Source organism: Megalops cyprinoides, chromosome 25 (genome assembly GCF_013368585.1).
Source record: "Megalops cyprinoides isolate fMegCyp1 chromosome 25, fMegCyp1.pri, whole genome shotgun sequence".
Classification (NCBI taxonomy): Eukaryota; Metazoa; Chordata; class Actinopteri; order Elopiformes; family Megalopidae; genus Megalops; species Megalops cyprinoides.
The window spans coordinates 3,720,791-3,747,678 of NC_050607.1; the positions used below are offsets into that span (position 1 = coordinate 3,720,791).

The window sequence follows — 26,888 nt, forward strand, 5'->3', positions numbered from 1 at the left end:
TAATCAGAAACATACTCATAACTTACGAGTCCTCCATGGTCTCTCCGGAATGTATTACATGCAGCACGGGAATGCGTCCGACCCGCTCTCCCGCTGCACATGTCATTGTGAGGCACTGGGAAAAGGCAATTTAACTGGAACATCAAAGCCTGACACTGGGGGCCGAGTGGGCTTCCCAGTGGAGCATGCTGGTGCACACCGGCATTGTGATGTTGGATGAGTACATTCGGAAGACAGGGTACACCACTGTGTGTGGCAGGCAGCCTGTGTTTGTCAGCCTGGACTCGTTCAGTTCCGGCAAATCAATCATCGGCTTACCTGACCGTGTCCTGACAGAGCAAGCAGAATAACTGCTGTCAACAGCACCGACTTTAAATTGGAGTATGATCAGAAATTCAGCACAGGCGCATATGTTGGCACAGGGGCGTTTCTGTACCTTGTGAGAAGGCTCCTACACCGCATAAGATTCGGTGGAAGGCACCTATTGATGACCGTACCGTTTCATAACTGCCAATGCTTCTGATGTTGGTAGAACGTAATTCCAATGCAGCTGGAGGCATGACAGTGTCGTGGATGAAGAGAATCAATAGGAGCAGAAACCTCTTCGTAATGAAACGAGAGTAAGCCAACTGTGGAACTGTGTCAGTAGCCGAAAACCACTATTCATTACAAAATCAGAAAAGCTGCTGTTGGTCATTCCCTCTCTGCAGACTGGAGCACATAATGACAGGATGCATATGGATGCCATTACGAGTGTTATTAATACTGTCGATCAGATAATTAATTCCATTCTCATAAGGACTAATAACTTCTCATATCGATGTAGACTCACTTTAGAGCCATGGAATGAAATTCTACAATGCAAGCCAGTCTTATTCCTGCAGTTGTGTGGAGAGGGCTGGGGGAAGCAAAGTGGCAGACCTGCTGAGGGTGTGTTTAAGGAGTACCACAGAGAAGCAATGAAAACGGTGAACACTTGTTGAGGCTGTCCATCAGGAATGGTGTTTTAAGTGAGTATCTGGCTTTCTGCAGAGCTAAGGCAGAAACACGTCGCTTTTTATTAGCCAGGCCTGTGTGGGACCACCTGGACCCCTTTCACAATTCACAGCAATAATGAGCAGTAAAGTTAGGCCTACATTCTGCATTCTGCGGCTTGGACCCATCTGAAATGAAACGACAATCACCCAGTCACTCAGTAGACACAGGTAAGCTTTGTTCATCAGTGCCATGTGCGACACCACCACATGTGAAGGGAATTATTTTTTACACATACAGACAGGAAGCAGCAGCCAGTGTGGGCAATGTGATTAAAATGTCATTCGTTTTAAGGGAGCAGTCTTTAAGTCTTGGCTTGTGCCTCCAGGGTCCTGAGGTTTCATAATCTCATTTCCATTTTGCCATAACAGAGAAGCCCGGAGGAAGTATACTTGCTGCAAACATTTAAAATTTCATGTCAGACTTACAGTAAATACTAGTTTTCAGATTAATGAATCGAAGTACCATGTGGTAACTCAGGGCTCTACTTTTTCTTATAATACTCTGTATAAAATTAAGAGGAGTACAAACAAACATGAAGTGATATGTGACTGCTTTTTCAGATTTTTTTACTGAGACACCAATAGAAATGGAGATAAAGCAAACATTTACAATTTACAAATGATAATATGGAGCACTCTGACCCAAAGACTACACTTTGTGGAATATGTAATCAAATGTCTCATCACATAAAAGCTTTCATGTAAATATTATTGGAACCAGCATGTTTTAAGGTCATTAAGAATGATAATTTATATGTGTAGAGCAATTTTAAAGCTCTTAAACATCTCCTGGGTTTCTTTGGATCCTGAGTATGTTGGACTCCCAGGACAGTGATTTTAATTTATTAAAGACACTTATCACTCTTGGAGAACTTCCACGGTGGATTTCCTACTTATTTCTGTGCTGTATGAAACAGTATTACTGGTTCTCACTGCCTTTTAAAAGTTCACGTTTCTGCAGAGGTCGATAATGCAGCTTTCAGAGAGGCACTGAAGGACGAAGGAGAGCAAACTCACCATGAAAGTTCCGAGACTTTCCAAAAAGGAACAATGAGAGGCAGAACGCTTTGTTTTGTCTGACAGAGTCCTGTCTCCAGGAATTCCTGGCAGCAAGTCGATACTTAAAGCCACAGCGGGAAAAAATGGTGAGGTTTCTGGAAAGATAAATACAGCGTAGGCCTATTTATTAAAAAGAATTGCCTCAATACCTTTGATTGATTTGAGCAAAACTGTTGCTGGGCTAAAAGGAGTGGTGATAAGCTCTACCAAGCTGGCTGCTTTGACTAGATTCTCCTGCCTCGGGGCCGTGAGTTTGCTACTCTTGAAAGTTGGCTATCTGCCAAGCTAATAATAACAGCGAGCAGAAATATGCAGAAAAATTGGATCTGGTAGCGTGGCGGCGGAGCTCTGAGCGCTGAGGGCTGGGGGCTGGGAGCGGAGGCTTTGGGAAGGGGGACGGAGAGCCGCAGGCAGGAATGCGGGGTCTGCACAGATTCCGTTCACATCCACGGAAACCGGCCTACCCGGCGAGTGTAGCAGGGTACCCTCTCCTTTCACTGCCCAGTTTCATATCCTCCCGGTCAGTGTCAGCTACACAGCCCTGCATTCAGTGCGTCACGGTGACAGGCCGAGCCGAAACAGACTGCTAATTTACAGGAATGTGTTTTAGGCCGCTCTCCAGATCTTCCCCCGATCTGTCATCCCTGCTCTCGTCCTCAGTAAGGAGCAAAACTCACCCCTGGGCTCCAAAGACATTTATCCTAAAACTTCAACTTACCCTGAATAAATGCAGCCGCACTTTTTCGATACATCACAGTTTTGGTCATTATTTCGGTGATCTCTCACTGTGTCATGCTTGTCAGTGATGTAATCTTACTGTGTCCAGTCCTCTCTGCACAGGCCTTGAGATCCCTACTACGAAATGCAGCCAAAAACACTCAATCCTTTCTCCCCTCTGTTGGTGCTTCTGTCCAGCCAGGGGGAGACTTATAAAAATATATTTGGATAACCACCTACAAAAATCTAGATTGTTGTAAAAATGAAAACTGAATATGTAAATATTTAACCAGTAAATCCACTGGCTATGCGGTGAGCACTGTGTTAACAGCACAGAGGTACAGTGGTACTGTCATAGGGGCACATGGTAATGGTACTAACTATTTTGCAAGCTGATTAACTTTTTGCTGGTGCTAGCTGGTGCTGATGGTGCTATAAGGTAACTATGATTACTGAATGAAACAAGACTTTGCCATTGATTAATATATTCATGTAACATCGGCTGTTATACTAAGGAGTCGGTGTGAGGGCTTCCTTTTGTCCAGGAGACTGGGATAAAGAGAAGATATCTGGTATATCTGGTACATGCTTGTTATGTGTCAGATGCATGGTTGTAATTTCATCTGTTTTTAACAATGTGTATGTATGTGCACAGGAGCACAGAATTTCCTGGGGTCATTTTTTATCAGTTGGTTTTCTCAAATAATGACTCATTTTTCCACACTGATGCAAAAGTATTGTTAAAATGCATCTCTGATTTGGTCGTTGAAACTGAGTGTAATGTCCACAAAGCACAACAGACAGTATCTTAGATACTGATGAAAACCCTTTCACATTTGTGAACAGATACACAGTGGTAATCTGTGAAAATTACTCCATCGATGTTATATCACAGCCTGCTAAAGAGGAAATGCATCATTCCTGAATCAGCCTCTCACATTATAAAAACACAAGAAATATTCAGTCAGCCTTTTCGACATCTGTGCTTTCATACCGGTATTATTACAAGCTACAATGATACTATGACAAATGCAGCTCAAACATTTAGCAGAGATATCAGGAACCTCTCAGTTTTATAAGCCATACATTTTATGTTCCATACAACATGCTCCATAAAATGTTCCAGACCGAACTTTATATTTTGCTTTCATGAATGCATATGGTGCCTGAAGTCTGACTGTGCATGGTTTACAGAAATGAGGCAAAGAAAGAGAGAACAATTGAAGCCATTTAATCTGAGAAAATATTATAATGCTCTCTGTTTATAACAATAAAAAATAAAAGAGTCATCCTCATGCAGTGATAAGAAACACTGACACATCATCATGAATCATTCCTATGATAATTTGGTTTATATTTAATACTCAACTAACCTTAATGGCATGTAATAGGAGGAAAAAGAAAGAGTGAATCTGGTATGACATGTTCATTTCTGCCGACTAGAGACAAAAGGTTATGCAGTTTATCTCTTGGCTAAGAGCCTAGCTACCAGTCAAGAGAGCAATAAAAAGAAAGATACTTTCAAAGTATCTTTTTCAAAGTATTTTAGACAAAGTATTTTAAACACACCAAAGAGAAAGAGCTGAGAAGTTGGCCGTTACAGTCTATATGGTTTAAAATTCTAAAAGACATGAATAACAAAGAAGGAACAGAAATGTGAATAAGCAAAGCAACTTAGAATGAAACGGACAATATGAATTTACACAAGTCCTGTTTTCCCTGTTGATTGTTGACGTGTATACAAATGACAGACTAAAATCTAGAGCTGACTTTGGAGGGCATGGGTGCATTTAAAAACTAGTAAATATGGATGGTGTTACAGTGCTTTAAGAGGGCACCAGAGAACCTGGTCTGCATCAACTTTGGATATTTGCATTATAAGCAGTCTCATGTTAAATATCACAAATAATCTGACTGTTTTATATTAAAAAATGCCATACTGAACAAAGGTGTCCAAAGAGGGGAGGTGGCAGTGAACTTAAAGAAGTAAGACAGCCAGTTGTGCTGTGAGGAACAGTAAGCGTGGTGCTCACAGGACAGGGGGCTGAACCTGCCCAGCAGATCCCGGGGGTCTTAGAATGACTCACGTCTGGCGTGATCTGCACACGCTCCTCTCGGGCTCTCCCACTGGGCTCTCCCAAGGAAAGCTGGCTTCCGGAAAAAAAACGAGCCCCTCAATCATTCAAAAAAGCTGCTTTTGCAGCCATGAACAAATGACACATTCTGGGGAAGGGGGAACGCGAAAGAATGCGAGGGAGGATCTTGTGAAATGAGCGACTGTTCCTCGTAGCCGGAAACATGGTCCCGGCCATTGCCCATTTCCCCTTCTATTGGCCGACACACTTGACAGCTTCTCGCAGTCTCCTCAGCAATTTCTCACAGCAGTGCACGGCTCCTGACTTTATTTTACCAAAGGCAAAGCGTTGAGCCATTTCCGAGTGTGAGGAAACACATTCTAAAGGCAATGTGTGCTTCCATTTGTAAAAATGAAAATATAGCATAGATGCATGAGAACCCCAGCCAGCTATAAGAGTTAAACCGAGAGCACTGATAAGCACACTTTCCTGTCTGAGGGAGCAGACACAGAGGAACACTCATGCATAACATGGAGCCACTTGTATGGTTTGCCTGCACAGTATGGTAAGAACTGATCACAGAATTGTCTGGCATGTTGTCTCTGGTTAGACCTTCTTCTCTGGACAGTGCACAGGGGTGAGAGTCATGTGACACAGTCTTTTGTAAACTGGATGGAGTTTGGCTTTTCTTACCATATTTGGTCATGTGGAGCCAGGCCAGTAGGCAGCGGCCTTTTGATGTACTGTACACACATCCCAGAATTCCCTTTTTTTTTTTTTAGGAGTGTGCATTCTGTTTCTGTCTGATAGGGAGTTTGCTCATTAGCACCGTCTGAGGGCGCATTTTGAGCACCATGCTTTGAACAAACCGCAAACAAAGCAGGGAAAGTCTTTTGTAGCTGAACATCTGTTAGTGGTCAGCTGGGTTCATGTCTTAAGATGCATTCCTTCGAATATGATTTGTGATTCCAACTGTAATACCAAATGCTAATATAAATTATGTATTTGAAAGAATATAAAAACTCTTTTTGTCATCATTTTTTAAATAGTTGATAAATAAGATAATATACAATAAACTTAGACTCTTTCATGTTACTTTACTTGAACTCATGAACTTTGACATTGTACAAATAATCTTTGAAATTAGCTGTTTAAAGCAAAATCACAGTAATGGAATATTTCCAAAGAGAACAAGAGATCACTTAAACTATATATGGCGGAGTAATGTTTTTGCTGTTAGCAAGACACAGGTTTTATGACGCTTACAGGCCCAAGTCCAGAGGCGCCTTAAACTGAATTCAGTCTGAAGTTGATGCAGGTGCGTGTGGATCCCTCTGGGTGTGATCCTAAAAAGCACAGTGTGGAGGGAATTCCAAGAGACTTAACAGCTTTAATGCAAGGGATACAGCAAATCTGAAATATGTGCAAAAAACGTATATGGATCAAAGCTAAGAAAAAAGGCGTAACCCACACAGTGACCGATGATGCATATATACAGACTAACATCTCACATCCAAGTAATTTTCTCAGTTCATCAATTAATAATGTTGCTGGATTTTACTTCCAATCTGAAAAGAAAAAAAACATGCAGTAATGCATGTATAAATACATTACCTCAGCAATAATAATTACATTCACATTCCAAATATTTAATGACCTATAAAGTCTTGGTTTTGGTGAGCAAAATGAAATATGCAGTGTACTCGTAGACTACACTTAAGAGAAATATATTAAAACACATTTGTTTTGCTTTTCAGTGTGAGAGATAAGGAGCTGGATTTGCTTCTGTGGTTGATATTTCATTGCAGTAGAATAGTTTACAGATTGTTTTTGTGACTGTGATATGGGAACTATAATTCAGAGGAGTGAGCTGAAATGGCTATTTCCACAAAGCTCTCCTACAATTGATGACCAGTTCTGTGTCCCTGCTGACTGGACTCCTTCATCACTAAGTGTCTCCTGATCACAGTTGTTATTTTATAGGAGGAACAATGCATTCCCATTGTTCTGTCTGGTTCAGCTAATGTTTAAAATGTGAAGCACAGGGCCTGCAGTGTTTCTGGGCCTCAGTGCGGCCTGTCCTTTTTCCAAACTTTCGATTTTGGGCCGGTCAAGAGACCCCGAGGAAGTGCGTTAACCCCCACACTTCTGTTTGTTTTTATGTAACGCACAGTACTGTTGTAGAGATTCGTACAAATGTGTGAATCCTCTAAAGCCGCTACTCGGCTTGCCTGAGTGACCCCTGTATGCAAGTCTGCAGAATTTGTAAGATGAAAATTTGGTCTTGGTAATTGAAGGGCATTAACAGAGCATTCCACAACTGCCACAACATTAAAGTGGACATACTAGAGTTCATTAAATAATACTGTTTCTCTAAACTATAGAGTAAAATGTTCAATGTCATTAGTTTTCACTTTTCTCATGCAAATTCTCAAAATAATATATATTTTTTAAATCTGGTAAAACAATGACAAAAATATATGCCCACTGTAATATATTCTGTGGGGTACAGTATTTGATATAAAGTGCTTGATGTCATGGCTGCCAATCTGTCCAGTAATCTCAGTGTACAGCCAGGAGATAGAGAGTTAATTAAGGATGTGATTCACAAGACTAGTCTGGGAATGTGAACCAGTGTCTGGGAATGTGGGAGTCTCCTTTTTCATCCCAAAAACTGGAGCTCAGTGATTTGGGCCTACTCGCTGCTAACATGAGGATTCCACAAAGGCTTTGTATTGTCAGAGTCCTAAGCTTTATTTTCCCTGAGACTTGCAAAATATTGGCATCAGCAGTGGGTCATTTTAGCTCTTCAGTGTGGCTGCGCTCTGTGTTATTATTCAGTGAGTAATGTTTTCCAAATTCAGATAATTTACTCTCACACTAGTTAACTCCAGATCTGTCAGGAAGTCAATACGATCAGGAGCAGGTACCCTGTCAGTACATGTACAGCAGATGGATTTAAAATCTGGTGCCCACCATGAGCTCTTTCCTGGCCTTTTCTGCCTTCACACAGACCTGTCTTCATTCATGGGGCACCTCAAAGAACCTCTCTATCATGCCATATTTTCTTACGATAGGTGGCATTTAATTTTCCTTTATATGAAGTACTATATTTTATATTCTCTTCTCCCTTAGTAGTGTACGCAGCAATCTAACCTGTTCATTCCACTCTACGAGAGTTCACATTGTCTTGAAAAAAAATCAGCTGAGCTCTGCAGTCATTCTAAAGTGATACTGGTCATTTTTCTGTCTGGCTGAAATGTTCTCAGAGCTGTTGAAAGAGGGATAGCAACCAGCTCCCAGCCGATCCTACCGATTACTCACGCACTGCAGTTAAAACCATGACTGGAATGCTGTTTCTCCTCAAGGACGTACATGAATGCATTTTCCTGCTACAGCCTAATTTTTCGATAGCACAGCCTGTCACCACAGCTACGGTAGTGCATATTCATGGATCCGTCCGGCCTGATCACAGGCTGGCGAATCACTATCGGATGGTCGGCATTCTTAAACCAGCGAACACAAAAGAAGAGCGGCCGCTTTGAAGGAGTGTGACTCAAGCCCTTTTTTTCTCTCTGCGGATTTACGGCCACAAGAGGAGAGGGCAGCGTGCCCAGGAAGTCAAATCAATTGCAGATGTGAAAATTAGAATGTTTCTGCAATCTCCTTCATATGGAAATGATTTGCTGCCTCGATTTCTACCTTGTGGTAGTCAAGCTGGACATGGAAGGGCTGGGAAACATACAGCACAGGTCTACTCTCAGAGTAAGAGTGAGACTCTCTGCTAAGTTGTCAGGATGTTCTGAAAGGGAGCGGGACACTGGAGCAAGACTTATCCTGTTATATTGTCATCCTCCAGACGTCCTACACAATTGCATGTCTGCTTGGTGATGGTCTACAGAAGTCATGCCCTCATACTTGGAGGATTACAGAACAAATCTTTCCTGGATAAAAGTGCAGTGCAGTGTTAATGCTGGTAACAAACAAGAGTATCAAAAAAGATTTATGATATACTGCATTGTATGAAGGTGCGGTCTATTTGTAAACAGGGGATACAAAGACCTTTGGCTTTGATGAAAGACCAGAACTATTAGTTCAGTCACTGAAGATTATATTACTTAGATACCAAAGATTTCAACTGAGCTATAAAACATAAAATGGGAATAAATTAAGATAAAACAGATTGCCACTGTCTTAGGCTTTCACATTTTGAACTGCACAGATTTCATTAGTTTCTGTGATCTTCAGGGTTTCCATATATTTGAAGTAGATTGCTGTAAATATGTACTAGCTGATATAGATTTATCATAAGCAATGACATGTAAAATGGAACAAATTCCACCCATTCACCAAGGTGGGAGGGAATATAAGACACATTCACTTGGTTCTCAACATGTCCCATGGCCATGAGCCAATGTTTATCTTAATAAATGTCCTTTACAAACATTCCCAATGCCATGACATCACACATTACACAAAATCACATAAATACATGTATTTTTGGGTCTATGAATGTAAGAGTCATATTTGTTAAATATTTATGCGTCAAGGATTTCACTGTTTGAGTCACAGTGTAATGAACTTGTGCCTTTTGTAAGCAGAGGGCTGTCTCCTTGGAGACTTGCTAAAGCTGGGGTCAATGGAAAAGACCCCATGACCCCAGGCTAAACATGAGATGCCCAAGGACTAAACGATGAACAACTCTGCTGTTGTTACTGTTGAATTGTTATGGTGCCCGCCATGCATCAAAAAAAGTTCTGTAAGGGACAGCCAATCATGGCTCAGTTTGCCCTCATTTTTCCCCATGTCAGAACTGGATTCACCAAAGATGGACAGGTGTGTCACTGCTGCACTGGGATCAGTGCGTGAGCTGTATAGGGGTATGACGAGGAATGATACAACACTCATCTGGCGTGCCGCTGACAGGACACCCCCCTCCCCGGGAAGCCTCCTCCCCTAACCCCCCACCCCCCTAAACCGACGCCGCCACCCCCCCATGCAAACGCTGGCGTTTTCAGCTCGCCACATGCTGCACCTCTCCCATCCAGGCAGAGGATTTGCACCAGCCCTGCCTGCCTGGACCCCTGCCAACCAAAACAAGGCCGTTCCAGTCAAAGCAGCCTTCAGACGCGCGCGCTGTTAGCCTGCTGGAGCTGCAGTGTCGACCGCACCGTTTTACTCTTAACACCCAGACACACAGAACAGCCTTTGTGCCACAGCGGGGCTAATGGCTGAGGGGTAACTGCAGCTGCCTGGCCGTCCCGCGTCTCAGCCACACTGGGAAGAGAGCGAGAGTGGGCTCTGGAAGACTGACACACAGCCGACGGGAGGCTGATGCTGACGAGGAGCCCCTTGGCTTTCTGAAGCGATACCCGTCAGCTCTGCCGCGGCATGCGAAAGCTGAGGCGATCGCTATCTCTGCGCTCTCTCTCCGACTGGAGGAAGGGCCGCTCTAAACATGCCTGTAATTACTCCTGTTCTGCGGGACGGAGTAAACAGGATAGGGATCGGGGAGTGTCTGCGCAGGGTAAGAGGCTCATCTGCTGTGTCCTGGCTCTCCGCAGGAATCACCCCGCAGTCCCACACACAGAGGCTGAGCAGCGGCCGTCTCACCTGGCAGACCCACCCACTCTCTGAGACTCCTCCAGGTAAGCCTCTGCCTTCCCCTCTCACCCCACTGTGTCATGTAGCTATCGCCTTCCCCAGAGCCCTGATTTACACTTTCGCCAGTGTATCAGCCCTTACTGTTTTTATCTAAAGCTGGCAAATTTTGTCTGCTTTACAAAGAACTGTAGGGGCTTATCAAAACATTAATAATTACTAAGCACACAATCAATGCAGCTATAGAAATATCGGTTGAGATGAGCACAATGATGATGAAGAAGATGATGATGATGAAGATGATGCTGAAGATGATTAAACTGATAAAGGTGACTATAATGCTGTGACTGCTGGCCAAGCTGACCTTGCTGTGAACAGGGACTGGATGTGATGGTGCGCTCCTGGCTAATTCCCAAACAGAGCCAAAGTGCACATAGCTGGAATAGCTGCTGTATCTGGTAATGAGAAAGCTACTGTGTGCAATAAAGGATGCTTGGGGTGTGTGTGAGTCTCTGCTGCACAAATCAATGTCCTGGTAGGATGCAGCTGCAGGGGTTTGTTTGAATATCTCCAATACCCAGGAGTTCCCTACACCTGGGAGACAGAGAAAAGGCTAAGTTCACTTGTTTGCACATGCAACGCTTCACACAGAGGCAGCCGTTCTGGCCTGATCCACTGCATTTAATGTAACCTCATGGGCAGCAGTGTGGCATAGTGGTAAGGAGTAACCGAAAGGTTGACGGTTCAATTCCCAGCTGGGTCACTGCTGTCGTATCTTTGGGCAAGGTACTTAACCGACAATTGCCTCAGAAAATATGTATGTAACGGATAAAAATTGCTCCTGAGCATTTGCTAAATCACAATAATGTAATGCACTGTGTCCATTTTGGTAAATGAAAGGTGCCAAAATTCTGAGGGGGCACATAAGCACCAAAAGATAGCAGCTGCTTTGGTAATGCTCTCCATTTTCCATCAGAAGATGTACTTCCATGTCCAGTAGTTCAGAAGACGTCCAGAGGTTGTAATCCAAAAGCTGGTGGGCGGAAGTTCCAGTGCATTGTAATCTTCCTAGATTTACACATCACAGGTCAGGCTGGTTTGCTGTTATTTCTGAACGACTGCCTCCAGCTTGTAATTTGTCTTCTCATTGTGTAGGAATGAAATGACAAAGCGCTATTGTTCAAGGAGAGGATTTACACGTTTAGGCTGCTGTTAGTAACTGCGGGCTTCATATGTGTCTCATTGTTGAAACTACACGCAGTTCCTTTCCCAACTCGGCTGTTTGGAGACTATATCCTCCCTAAACATTCCATGTAAAATAACAATCATCCCTCAATTGTTTCTAAATGTCTGAACGGGTGAGTAATGACTGTGTGTCCAAGTTTAAAGTGGAAGCCATATTGATTGTGTCACAAAAGGCCGTAATTCTGGCATTACTGGGGAAGTGTAAACTTGTGTGCATTAGTGTACCACTTGAAGGGACCGCACAGATAATCTGGGAAGTGATGTCACAGATATTGAAAACACTTATGTGTGGGTGAAGGGTGTGGTGACCAAAGTCACAGGAAACAATCTCAAGCACTGTCAAACATGATGATGCTACATATACAATTTATCCACAAAAAAGTGTTCCAGAAACCATTAATCAGGGAGCCCTGGCAGAGGAGATTCAGCCATTACTGAATTCGTTAAGGAGTTTCCATGCTATAGTTTGTTTCACACATATATATCTTGTTACTGCAAAGCATGTAGCACTCTGTATGTTTCTGGTAGTAAGTCCCTTACTCAAAGGTACAACTGAACCTGTAAGTAACTGAACCTGTAAGCTCTGGGTTGCATGCCCAGTTCTTCAGACACAACCACTGCAACCACAGAGGAATTACTACTGCCTGGTAACATACTGTAGGGAGGGGGAAATAAATAAGGTTTGGGTAACTTTAAGAATAATTACAGGTCACATGACCTGATGCGTTCTTTTTATCTCCATTCCCAAATGTGCAGTTTCATTACAAGAGAGGAACGAAATCTTTTGGTAGCACAACAGTACGTAGAGCACAAAAGTTCACTCTCTAAAGTCTCCCAGCATGGTTCCCTGTGTTTATTGATCTGCACAGCTGTGGAAATACAGAACATGCGTGAACAGTCCTCCCTGCATTCTAAAACACTACTGTATCTGAGGGAATCCCATTCACTTCTGCTCCCTTTTCTCACTCTTTTAGCATCTTACTTCAGTTGGTGGGCTGTGTGCGATATCCGGCCTGCCAGAAAAGCAGCAGGTGTTAAACACGGCAGTTTCACACACCGTAGAGTATAACTGTCTGTGCCGTACAGGCAGGGTGCCCTCCAATATTAAGGGATTTATCACACTTACAACCAGTACAAGTAACTCTCCCTCCAAATTTTCATTCTAATGCATTTCTTCACATGTGTTTGGATTTGCTTTTTTTTTTTTTTGGGGGGGGGGGGGGTAGTTTGGTGATAAAATTCCACAATACATTGTTTAGTTCTGTTTCCCGAAAGTAATTACATCCTGATATGGGCTGTAATGATTCTGAAATAATTAATAATGAATTCACCCGGAAAATATGTAGTTAATAAGCTGCCAAACTAAACTGTAACAAAAAAAAAACCCTTTTTTAAATAAAGTAGCTTTTTCCCTCCGAGTGTGCAGCTTTGCTTTGTGCTGTCTCCCTGTGCAGGGCAAGGAGGACACGCCGCTGCTCTTTTGGCTATGTCTTCAGTTGTTCTCATGAACTCCTTTTGACAAAAATGTAGGGGAGTTGCAAGTGTCCTCAGTCAACTGATTTGCTGGAAATCTGGTGAAAAACATCTAGTGGTTTCCAAGCCCAGTGTCTGGCCTTTATTTCTTGCAGAAATAGGCCCTTAAATGCGGACCCAGCCACAGTAATTATATTTTTATAAATCTTTCATAGGAAGCGTTTTAATTTGCTATTTGATTTGTAGGCATGGGAATAACAGACAAAAAAAGCACAAACAATACCACTACATAAGAGACACCCCCCCCCCCACGCACATTTCTTTGGGGCGACGCTTCCACACCCCGAAACCCTGGAGGAACACTTAGCCAAACCGTGAAATCCAAAAACACATTTATCCCAAAGGGCACAATGAACTAATAACTCACACCAGAGTTTTACACGTTAACCTATTTTCAGCCATCTACAAATACTGCACACTCTAATGGAAAGGAGTGGACAAAAACCACTCCTGTTCATGCTTAGGGCCACAAGCACATGTGCAGGGGCCACTGTATGGTTTAATATGCGTGTATTTTGTATTTTAATTTCATGCTTTCATATATGACAGTGTTCTACAGACAGTATGAGATGTGCACTGAGGTTTGGTTGTAAGGGATTTTATTGGTACGGAGGCGTGCCACAGTGATTGTATATATGTGTGAGCGTGTGTGTGAGACACTCCTGCTGAAGTCCTGCACCTGCCAGCCTGGTCTACACAAACACCCGCACTACTGACCACAGCCTCTGAGCATCACAGTCAATATTTACTTCCCCGTCGTGAAGAACTGGCACGGCTCTGGAACAGCCACGCTGCCACACCCCCCAGACCGGCACCCTGCTGAAAGGGACCCCAGCAAAGAGGCAAGGACGATACGGTCTGCTGGCGCCAGGCTGACAGTGTCTGGGAGAAACAGCGGTGTCCCCTGAAAGGAGGATCTCAGCTGGGTCAACTGAGAGTAACACGGAGGCCTCTTTCTGTACAAACACAAGCACCAATGAGCAAAAAACAGTAGCTTGTAGAGCTTCAGTATATAGTGAGAAGACGCATACTTCAGTATGTTTCTGCTCTTGTGCTACAGCCTATATTCAGGTTGAATTTAATACTGGTTCAGCAGTACTATATCAGCGCTGCACAGACAGCTTTGGCTCTGATAGGGGCGATACCATGATACTACAATTACTGAATTATGAAATAGTAAAATCATGAATACAGCTGTATTCCATCACAAATAAAGACATCATAACGCATGGTTATGATGGTCACATGGTCGAAGCACAACCTTGTTTCACTGCACAAAACATGAATGCAGCCAATTGAAGTGATGACCTCCCTCCCTCCCGAGACAGACAGACAGGCCCAGCGTGCTGTGAAGCTTTAATACCCGTTTCAGGTCGAGCCTTGCTGCACATGTGCTCTCAACAATGCAATATTTTCTGTGGGATGACAGAATAAATTCAACCCAAGTACTTTGGAATCAGATTTTAGCTGTTGGAAGTTTGGGAGTCTGATATAAGCCATTTGAAAAGGGCAAAATATAAATCAACATGTTACACGCTGAAGAAATGTGTTGGAGGAAAATAATGTTTCCATAGAGTCTTAGCTGCTTTTAGAAGGTATGTCAAATGTGTTTTTATATACAGCATTTCTGTTATTTTGATAATCGGAGCAAAGTTACGGTTACCGTATTGTGGACTTGTCCTTTTGCCAGCCTGTTTTCTCAGCTGCTGATGTCAGTGTCAGGAATACTGCATGCCACCCAGCACCCGGGGGGAGATATGGGGAGATATCCTCCGGTGCTCAGAAATGCAGAGGAACTCCAACGGTAAACACAAATGCACAAAAGCCAGCGGACATTTATTTTTATTAGGTCTCCTAGCCAGAATGTCTGGAAGCAAACTGTTTCTGTACGGGTATCTCTTCCTTCCTCCCCTGATCTGGACCAAACTCAAACATGGCATTTTCAGTCCTCGGAAAATACAAAACACTTGTAAATGTTTTTTAGTTCTTAACCCCCCACTGCCCGCCACTGCCCCACCCCCTTCCCTGTACTGCTACAGCATTGCGGTCAGCTTCCTGCCAGCCACTCAGCTGAACACATTACCGGTGGAAGCTAATCTTGTGAAAGACTTGTGTCAGTGATACAAGTCAGAGATAATTCTATCAGCAAAACCTTTAAGTTAATATTGAGTACACAAGAGCACCAGAACCCCGGCCAGTTCCTGGAGCAGATACACAGGCAGGGAGAGAGACGTTCAGTCTTGTCCTAGAGCACTCAGATGGAGATTCGGGAGATGTCACTCTCCTAAATGTGAGATAGGCAGGGTGTCCATTATCCTCTTTAAAGGATGTTAGCTTTAGTGATGCATGGGTGGTCTCCACAAGGATATTCCTATGTTTTACGTAAGGCCAAGTCAGGAACTTTCTTGTCTTGAAAAACAGTGGGCCTCTTTTTATCCCAAGAATTTTCCCCCAACTTTGGCCTCCTGCAGAGAAAATGTCTTGTCCCGCAATACACTGTGAAAGCTAATCTTGGCAATGCAAGCAGCTTTGATTAACTTAATTAGTGGTAGACTAAAAAAGCCAATAGTTGCACGTTTCCACTGCCAGATTGAAAATGGAATATATGTCCCTTCAAAACAAAACTTTACAACCAACAATGAAACAGGGAACATAATATTGATTACTGATTTACTGTTTTACGATTTAGTTATCTGGATGAAACATACAGACAATAAAAGTATTAATTACAGTTTCAATTTATGTCAACAGCAGAAATATAAGTTGAACAATAATTTAAGAAATAAATATCTTGAATATGATGTCAATATGCAAAGAACTGTGCATATATCAGAAGTGGCCATCTTCCAGCTCTTGCACAGGATTTTCTTTGAAAGCAGTCATAAGGGGGAATGTGATAAGGAGAAATACATTCAGCTTAACATTCAGAATTTCATCTATGTGTGTACTCAGTTTTGGGCACTACCCACAAGTGGGTACAGAGTGTGAGCTGGGAAAGGGGTTGGTAAGCAGTTCAGTATTGGATGCCAGGGGAGGTGATCTATGCACTGTGATGCAGGAAGCAATCTTTGGGTCGGACTTAAATGCCAAATTCCAGTTTTGGCTCACTAGTGACAGCTCTGTAAACAAATCGGGAAGGAAAAGAACTGGAGAGAGAGGGAGGAGAGCGAGCTGGAGGGGGAGAGAGGCAGGGAAAAGTGGGCTTTGCCTTATCTGGTAGTTACAGCCGCTGTGAGAGGCAGAGGGGGACCGGTCTGTGCTGCAGCGCTGGGGAAACAGGAGGCAGACCGAGGAGCTGTTAGGGTGTGAGAGGAAGGGGAACTGCTCACGGACTAAGCATCGCCCAAGCGAAGGTACACCAGGCTTTCTTGTGTGTATGTGTGACTGCTGAGAACGGAGATTTACGATGTAAAGCTCAGTGTTTCTTGGGTGGCCGTCTAAGGTGTAACGTGTCCTCAGTGTGTTAGTGTGCTTCTGCTGCTGGCTGAGCTAACTTCCTGCTCTTCTTCCACTCCCCTTCATACTTTTCCTCTGTTTCTGTTTCTCAGTGCTAATGTGTCCTTCAGTGCTCTGACTACCTAAGAGCCTATAATGCACAGAGGATATGCAAACGTGTATTGCTATTGAGTGAGGTGTGACACCGCCACACAATTGTTAACTGTTTCACTGCATGAAATAAAATAACAAATCCTGGCAAAGGATTGATTTTGCTTTAGCAGAAGCTAATAACGCTGCTGAAATTCAAGGGTGATTGGGCAGATTGTTGGAAAAGAAACATAGCTTGGGTTGTCATGCTGCTCAAGTGATTGTGAGGTGCTTGTTCGAGCAAAATAATAGTGCATTGAAAGAATTCTTTTTTGAGACACTCAAAGGTAACAAATTGTCAGTAAGGAATCAATCAACACATACCGCACAATAGTGTCCTTTTTCACTTGAGTCTTCAAAATGTTTACTCATTTTGGAGATATTCCACCCTTGCTCAGCTGGCTGTCTAAAATGTCTAGGGGCACATTAGTATATTATACTAACCTTTCTCACACAACTTTATACAGGCATCTAACTTGAGCTCTCAGTTTATTTTACATCCAAAAACAAATCAGTGTTTGTGATCAGGGAAGCCAGTGATGACTACGAAACTGAATTTTGTTGATTGATAACCTGGAAGAAGAGCTGTGTGTCCATACAGAATAGGCATGGCCTTCCACAATGCCTCTGCCATGACATCATTTGACAAAAATTCAACGGATGGATGTGAGTCTTTTTTAAAGGACAATTAACAAACCAAATAATATGTCCAGATCTTAGGATTATCAATGAAGTAGTTGGATCTATCAGTGCCTGCATTTCCTGTACCAAAGGGAGGGACACAAAAAAAAACAACAGGATGTTGGATGTGGGCAGAGGTTTTCTGTGTGAGAATAAATACCAGATGCTTCCAAATGAACTACTAAAGAAATGCATGTCATTAAGAAGTCCTTGAAGCATGTTTTTGCATGGAATAATGCCACATTCAAATCAAGCTTTTTTCTAATGTAGCTAATGACGGTGAAAGTCCTGCAGTCACAGCCTGAGCACGAGGGAGGGGGCGGGCTGAATATGGTTAATGTCATGACTGATCGAGGGAGGACTGTGCAGTGTGCAGTCCACGGGACTGTCGGGTTGGATGGGAATTTGTTGCATTCGTTCTTGGCACAAAACTCTAATCACTCCCTGTGACTGGTTGGCCTTCTAAAAACGTACAGATCATTCTCTGTTTTTCCCCCTTCCAAGTGTCACCGCAGACAGGGAGGATGTGTGTAATTGTTGATGAATCCAAATTTTGTGAGGGGGTGGGGTGTCCAGAGTGGGGTTGTATTTATCCCTGACTGGAGCATTGCTGTGTGTTTGGTCAGTTAAGGCAGCTAACTTGTGGCCTCTATATTCCTTTCAGCGTGATCGTGACAGCCATCCTCCAGGACCCAGCATGGACGAGGACTTCGAGCGTCGCAGGGAGCTGCGGAGGCAGAAGCGTGAGGAGATGCGCCTCGAGGCGGAGAGGTGAGCGGCCTGCCTCGCACTCCCCGTCTGCCTCAGCACCGAGGCTCCTTTCATCACCTGAACCCAGGTGGAACCGTGGACGGCGCAGGAATGTGCTGGTACCTGCATGCAGTGCTCTGTGTTCTCAGAGATAGAGCGATAGCGTAGCCTCTGTGTATGACCGTTGTTTTTCTGCTTTGGCGGAGCAGAGCCCAGAGCTGTCAGAGCTGATTTCATGCTCACTATCACTCAGCTGTCGTGCTGTACAGATGTATGCATGAATATGGATTAAAAAATTCATTCTGAAACCTCTATGAGGCAAATCTCAAGCTCATAGTGCATTCAGGTTGAGTCAGCGGGAAGCACTGATCATGTAGCATGAGTGTGTTATGTTTGCAGGCAAGGCAGTCCTACTCTGAGACTCTAAAAGTACTTTCAGATGAAGGAAAGTGTGGCCGGACTTGGTTAGTATTCAAAGAGACCTCTACGGAGGAACCAAGCTGGTTCCTGGAAGTGCCGTTGGTTGGCCAGCAGGGGATGGTCTTTCCTCTGGACTAAATCACAAGCCATTGGAGTGCTGATTCACTGTGATCATTAAAAATGTGGTGGCTTCTATCACTATGAATAGGATCTTCCTGTGTCCTGGTGAAATTCTCAATCAGGCCATGTAACCCCTCCCTTTCCACCTCTGCTGATGTGGTCAGATTTGTGGTGCAAAATGGCAGTCATGAACCAGTGAGGAGGGTGCTACACGTTGCTGAAGTGAGTCACCCACCCCTTTCACTGTAAAACACTTTAAAATCCTTGAAATGGAACTTTATAATTGCAACTTCTTGCTTTCCTCCTCATTACATTATTGCCATTTAGCAGACACTGTTACAAGCAGAGAAACTTAAAATTTCTACATGTTATCCATTTCTACAGCTGGATTTTTACTGAGGCAATTGTGAGTTAAATACCTTAACCAAGAGTACAACAGCAGTGCCCCAGCGGGCAATCAAACCAGCAGCCTTTCAGTTACGAGCCCTGCTCCTTACCACTATGCAACACCGCCTCTTTCCTAAACCGGACGGGTTTAAGAGCGCTCATCCCCTGCACCCAGTGATTCCCCCTCCTGAAGCCCATTATGTGCGGTGTTTGTAGTCGTGATGGTGCAGCGAGGAGGAATGTGGGATTCAGCCCAGGACTCTTCATCTTACGGCATCACCACAGGAGCTCTGGTGCTGCACCACGGATGTCTCGCGGGACAGGAATGCCAGAGGGGTCACCTCAGTTACGTTTCAGCTCAAAGTTCACGCTGAAAGTCTAGAGTGCAGACTTTCATCCCGTACTCCCATAATTCAACAGCTGATTTGCATAAGCGTCAATGATTGGCTCCCACGTTAGCCCAAAGCTGAATGCTAACGAGCAGGAAAGGTAGAGCTAATCTCTATGGGCAACAGTAATGCAAAACTTTCCCAACTGTGCCTGAGACTGAGGAGTATAAACGTGTCCCTGTCAGCAGTGATAAGTGCCTTGCCAGCCAGGAGCCTCAGTCTGGAAGGTCACTTCAGTCACTGGGACCGTCAGCTCTGTGTGCTGACTGTGGGTGCGAGTCAATGATTAACTAGAAAAGGCCTTAAACTTTGCATTCAGTTTTCATATTTAGTATGCAAATTCCCTTTTCTTTGGGTGACTGTGCTCCAAGACATGCTGTAGCAGTGGTATTGGTTGCATGGGATACGCTGTTGAGGTGTGTTAGTTGAGAGAGCTCTAAACTTCACAGACAGAGGACACAGATGCTCCGCAGAGATGGATGTGACTTTTCATTATATGAAGAGTGATCTTTCCGTGAAGATTGAAGGCACATGTGGCAGTGGTGCCAGCCAGCCATTCAGTATCTCCAACATTTCCGTAAACACTGGATTCATGTTTTAAGTCTTGATTACATTAATGTACTACACAGTCATGCTTCTAAATAAGAACCATTATGAATTGTGTTTACCTTATTTGCCTTGCAAATGACTTTTATTTCATTTATTTTAAATAGCAGTTAAAATTTGGAAGGAGACTTACTGCAGTAATGTTTACCTTTTACAACAAATGAACTGAGCACATCCAATGCCAAAAAGCATGTAGCAGCCTCTAAAATGTGCTCGGTGTTTTGTTACACGCACATGAAACATTAATTGTTAACGCAGACGTAGACTGAACATGGCAGTCTATAAATTAGACTCATTTACTTGCCTGATTTTATGGCACGTCATGAAATCAGTTTTATTTGTGTTATTGGCGCTTTGAAACCACACAGTAAAAACTAATGCAAGTCTGAGTCATACACTGCATGCCAAATTTGGAATTTTGCAAAGAGTGTCATATTTAGTCATTTATATTATTTCAGTCATTTAAACTTTAACAGCAGCAGGAGATTGTTAATTTAGATATACTCCTTTTTAACTGTGGCCCTACATTATGAAGAGGTTAAAGGCTACTGGCAGGAAAACAGCTCATTTCCAAGTTAATTTTGGTGATAAAGGAAAAAGTTACTACTGTACATTGGCCTCGAGTTTCTTCAACTTACGAAACTGAGTTGGAGCAACCATTATCTCCAGGTCCCTCTCTAAGCTCTCTCCATAAATGTGCCTTGTTTTGCTGTCCCCATCTCTTCAGCCAACACAAATATTTTCCACAAATATGAAACCATACAGCATGAGCTCTTCTGTGCATTAGACGCAGTGACGCTGCCAAGCCCCTCGTATTAACAGGGTTTCCCCCAGGGTGACAGGGCTGTGTCCAGTGTGCGGGAGTCTCCCTCCTTGCTGAAGGGGAGATCTGATAACACGTGCAGTGGGTGGGAATGCTGACACACTGCAGAGCCTCACAGGCCTTGGACGGACGTCAGGCCATGACGCAGCAATCAGCACCTCCACCTCCCTTACTCACTACAGCCAAGATCCTGCTCCTGCTGGTCACAGCTTCCCCATCCTATGGACCTCCCCCTGCTTTTTGTCAAGGCTTAACTTGTGTTTCTCTGGACCGATGAGGCTTCTACTTGCTTCGAGAGCAATCTGCAGTCTTCCTCTCGGTCAGAAAGGAGCCCTGTCTTCCGTGATTGTTAACATGGCTACGAGATGACCTCACTCAATGCCAACAAGTTCATTTATCCACGGCATTACAATGATGGTTTATTTTCAATGGTCAGCGGTTATCAGATGGCATTTTAATCAATGGGGAGCGTAAAACCGCCCCAAAGCTATGATGTTCTTTTTGTTTTTTCAAGTTAAGCAAAGAAATACAACTGTTTTCCATTCTCTTTTTGAGACGTCAGGCTGCCACAGGCTGCCATGTGTTTTAAAGCAGGCCCAGAGAGCGGGTGACTGTTTTTTTTTTTTTTTTTGCCTGAAATGCCAGAGTGGCATTTCTGTAAATGCTGCAGTGATTGAAGAACAAAACCACGAACAAGGGGATATTCCTGACAGCGTATGATGCAGGCTTATCCAGGTTCCGCTGCAGCTGTGGAGAGTCCTGCCCGGCACATGTGTGTCTGAGGCTGTGTGCTCCGCTAAGGACAGCGTGTCGCACAGCTTGGAGCTAAAGTGAAAAACAGAATGGTTTCCAGACAGGGTCGTGAGTTACAGTGACACATAGACTCGGCCAAATCTACCCCGCCTTTTTAAATCATTGCCTAGAGCAGATCCATTTCATCCATAAGACCGGCAATGTCTGACTCAGCAACGGCACAGCCAGTTTGATACTGGGTAGGGAGGGGATGAAGGGAGGGAAGGAGGGGGAGTGAGAGAGAGGGAAGAGGACCCATGGTCTTACACTGAAAAGGACAGGACCTAGTATGGGTCCTATTCTATGGGCATAGGATATGTTCCGCTGACCTGTGACTCAGCCAGAGTGCCTTTTATCTGCAGTAATACAGCCTTTATGGACACTTAGCAGTAAAACATTTATCTTGTGTGGGCCTTGCTAAGAACATCTTTCACCATTTTAAATGTCACCTCAGTTTTCATTATCTTTACTTAACAGCATTTATGGAGTGTTCCATCACTGTTTAAGTACCTGAATCCGTTCCCTCTGATGTCCTGGTAGAATACTGGTAGAATAGAACACAGATGAGGAGCAGATACAGTAGAGTGATGCAGTAGCGCTGTACTGTAAATGTAATTTACATTTGCAGCTGCTTATCAGACACTCTCATACAGAACTTACATACAGTAGATCAACTTACAGAGCTTACAATTTCTACATGTTATCCATTTCTACAGCTGGATATTCACTGAAGTTGGTTAAGTACCTTGCCCAAGGGGACAAGAGCAGTGCCCAAGTGGGGAATTAAACCGGCAACCTTTGGGTTACAAACCCTGCTCCTCACCATGACACCACTCTGCTGCCTGATACAGAGACCGTGTGCTCCACAGTCCTCATTAACGGATTCCATGATAAGCAGAACGTTCACTGAAGCCTCTGTGGGATCCAAGACAGGAAGTGACACGGCTGCTTCCGGGTCGCCCTGATCTCGGGGTGACTCTTCAGTTTTGTGCTTTAGGAATTAGCTCGCCAGATATACCCTTCCTGTTTAGAGCGTGTTTGTGTGTGGAGATATTTTCACTGTACGGAGACCCAGTGCATGTCATTTCCAGTAGGGCTCAGTGAGACACCAGCTCTCAGCCTTCAGAAAGGCACTGTACTGTACATTGAGGTGTACCCCCTGCTGTTGAAATGACTGGATGGTTTAGCTATATAGTGCCACTGAAACACTTTTTTAAACTACCTGCACGCAGTGGATCATGTTAACAGTGTTGCAAGTCTTCTTTAGCATAGAAGTGATGGGGCCCACCAAAATGTCTGAGCACAGAGCAGTATTAAGGAATGACCATTGTTTCAAATCTCCCCACAGATGTGAAAAATATAAGCCAATTAGAGCACCCAGCCATTGGGGCGAGCTTTTACTTATTTGTTCAGCAGTTGAGTACACACATTATTTGAACAGTCTGCCGAAGTCGGGCGCTGTTTGGTGTGGAAAAAAGGGGCAGGCTGTTTCCACGGCCCTCACTTTCACACACTCCGCCTCGGCCCCCAGTGACTGCTGCCTGTCCCACTTCTGCAGAGCGCGGGGTCAGGCAGACTCTGGAATGTTTTCACTGCTGTTTTTATTTCACAGCAAAAATATTCTGTTGGAACGTTCTGGAGTGCGGCGTCTGAGGATTCTTTTTTTTTTACACTTCAGGCTGCACAGGCCGCCCTGACCCTCTGTCCGGCTTCAGATTACAGCCTCAAACTGCAGCGATGATGTGTAGCAGTCTTAACGGGCCTACGGCTAGGTTTCTCTGACCAAAGCGATGATGGTCTCTGGCATCATCAGGTCGGAGGCCCGAGTGATGCACATCTATCCCACTCTCCTCCATGTCTGTGGTTCACTGTGGGAGGAGACCGCAAAAGCAGAGGAAGTACTACCCATCCTCAGCTAGTAGGCTGTTTCAGACACCCCCGGTTCGTAAATTCGGTGCCGTTGTGGCCCACATACTCGTCAAGATGCTGCGATGAAAGAACACTGTCCTTAAATGTGCACTTCCTGTCAAGGACTGTTTCTGATGAAATAATGCTTTACATAAATGTGAATTTACTTCTCATAAATGGCAACTTCCTGTATGAGAATGGAAGAGCACTTCCTGTGAATGAGAGCTTCCTGTAAAAAATGGTTTCTTATGGAAGAACACTTCCTGTAAATGACAGCTCCCTGTGAAGGACTGCTTCTTATGGAAGAACACTTCCTGTAAAGGAGAGCTTCTTGTGAAGCATGGCCTCCTGTGAAGGATAACCCTCACAATAAGGAGATCCAAAGGCACTCGAAGCATGAGGCAGAGCACCGGCCGATGGGGAGGAGACTAGGCGGAAAGCGGGAGAAGGGTAGTCGTGGGAACAGGCAGCTCACTGGCAGTGCTGTGCTGGCCGGTGGAGCAGGGTCCCGGATGGGGCTCTTCCCCAGGGACCTCCGCTCTGTTTTCAGTGTCATTTGTGAGATGTTTGACCACGGGAAAAAATATTTGCAGACATTGTTTTGTAGACTTGAGTTGGTGTTTAGACGTATTCCTCTGGTCCTTTTTTAAACTGATGATGTATTTGTTAAATATTTCAAAGCGCTGTCTTTTAAGAAACCATTTCAACTCATTTTGTTTTAGTAATGGTGACAGATATAATACAGTGCTGATAAGATTAAAGATTTTGCTGAAGGAGCTCCTACTATAGGTAAAATTTAGCAAAAAACCCTGTTTATGGAGCCAAGATCGACTTGGCTGGAAAGGCTTAGTTGGTTTTTGCATTGTGGTGCAGCGTTACATGAATCAACAAGATTCATGTATGGTGATGCAAATGGAAATGCAAAAGTACTGGACTTTGGCCTTTCAATGCCAAGAAACGGATAGCTCTGAAGCGTTTTGATCTTGAGACATACCGTATGATTTATACACGTGAAAAGACTTGCACAGAATGTACCATATGAAATGAGAAGGTTGCATTTTCTGAAAAAATGTTTGCCAAGCTGTATGCGCCACTCCCCATAGAATGTATGCCAGTTTTCCCTCAGTGGAAAAGGCCCAGCTGAATCCTGCAGCAGTTGAGAGAATGCGATCCTTTCCACAGAGATATGTGGTTTTGGATGTAAAATGGGCTTCCTTTCTGTCAGTCCACCCCAGTCTGGCTGGACCTGAGCTTCTCTGTGACGGTATGTGGTCCACAGGAGAGGAAATTAAACTGGAGCCCTCAGTGATGAACTGCTGTGGTCAAGTGTTTGACTAGTGTTGGAAAGTCTCTGACTGACAGTAATCTTCATTTATCCTTTCACACTTGGTATTATTAACATGTGAAGTTTCATATAAAATGTACCATTGAGTACATTTTTCCCATTCAAATATGAAATCAGGTGATAAGGCAAAAGGTCCAACAGGCACTGAAAAGTGCCTATGGCCATCCTCTCATAAATTCATCGGTGGTTTACTTTAAAATTGTTATGTAAAATCTAATATATCTAACTGGAGCTTGAAACGGATATAAAGTTTTTTTGGAAAAATGAATACTTGAACTCAAGGGAAAATGTCCAGTTGGACATAGCAAGCACACATAAAGTAAGCAGCCTTCATGATATTACTGGTGTTCATATCTGAAGAGGCACTTCTAGCAGTGCAGGAGAGAGCTCAGTGCTGTAGTTTAGCCCCCAGCCTAGCTCTCCTGGCACCTGCTCCTGGGCTTATCTGTTCTGCAGTGTGAACGTGTTGCTCTGGTACAGTGCAAAGTGTGGGCTGGGGCCAAAAGCCATTTTCCCTCAGAGCCCTCTCATCAGCGGCCAAGCCCCATCTGAGGACAGCGTTTTGATGTGGTGAAGTGAAGCAGTAAAAGTAAGCTCCAGGCTGCAGGCCTCAGTTCTGCCAGCAGGGACGATTGAGCTCTGACTTTAACTTCTGCCATCCTGACATGGCCACTGGTTTTCTCTTTTAAAAACCTGGGCAGAAAGGGGTGTGTTACTGTCTCAACATTATGTCTCTCTATACCATCACCAGGGAAATGGCGATGCAAAGCAGTAGTGTGTCAGCGCTACAAAGGGGGGCATTAATGTCTTCCAGCTCTACCATATCATTCTCAGTTAAATTCTCAGATAAATAGGCAAAGCAGAACATGTGATCTGGTGGCAGTTATATCACCCACAATGGGTTGGCTCAAAAATCCTATTCTCACTTTACAGTCAGATACCAATGGAGTTTTTGTACTGCTCAGACACTCTGCTCTGTGAGTATTTTTGGACTTTGTAGCCTTGATCTATATTGATGTTGCTGTGAATTATATTTTATATTTTTATCCATGTATACTTGCACTGTATCTCTGTTATAAAATGATTCTTTTGTGTAACTCTTGTGTAACCCCACATGGCTGTTACAATGAGTGATACTTCTCTGTGTACCCGTGGTTTGTATTGCCGTGTGTTGGTCATGTGGAGCTGTGGATTTTGTAGCTTTGGGGATGTAACAGGATGTGTGTGTGTGTGTGTTTGTGTGCGCGTGTGTATTATAGGCTGAGCTATCGGAATATCGAAGACGACGAGGAAGAGGCCGCTCGAGAACGCCGCCGCAGGGCCCGTCAGGAGCGACTGCGCAACAAGGACAGCGAGGAGCCGGTCGCCGCGGTGATGGACAGCACGGAGCTCAACAGCAACAGGTGACCTGGGTTCGACGTGGCTGCAGATACAGCAGCAGAGCTAAGACCTGGGAGCTTTTTTACATTTCGCTTGGATATGACAAAGCACTCGGATATCCTAAGAAGTCTACAATGCAGATCGATAGGGTAGAATTACAGCAGCAGTTGAGTGTGCCAGGCTTTGACACCCTGTTCAGGCTGCTGTTTCTGGACCATGCCCTGTGCTGTAGGGCCTGGCCTGGCCTGCCGCCTGCTATCTCAGTAACGCCTGTGTGTAAGGAGGTCTTCCGGAGGGAATACTCCTTCTGCAGTAATTTTATCCCTGGAGAACCGAGGCTCCAAACCTCCTCCTTTCCTGTTGCTCCTCACCACTTTCAGCAGAACAGCTGGACTGTACAGGCACTGCCTGATCCCAGATCAGTAATAGATGGTG

The 26,888-nt window shown here is 44.1% G+C and overlaps 1 protein-coding gene across 6 annotated transcripts in view; it reads left to right on the top strand.

Moving 5' to 3' along the window:
• Positions 1–26,888, top strand: part of LOC118771819 (non-muscle caldesmon-like) — a 52,956-nt gene that overhangs the window by 10,505 nt on the left and 15,563 nt on the right. For 5 of the 6 annotated variants that reach the window (XR_005004627.1, XR_005004626.1, XM_036519891.1 and 2 more), the window contains exons 2-4: positions 10,453–10,536; positions 18,198–18,304; positions 26,333–26,476. Coding sequence is in view for 4 of the 6 variants with exons in the window: in XM_036519891.1 (XP_036375784.1) it covers positions 18,231–18,304; positions 26,333–26,476 (218 nt within the window). In the remaining 2 variants the exon portion in view is untranslated. Of the gene's footprint in view, positions 1–10,452; positions 10,537–16,336; positions 16,621–18,197; positions 18,305–26,332; positions 26,477–26,888 lie in introns of those variants that run through there. The other variant, XM_036519892.1, reaches the window with a different exon arrangement.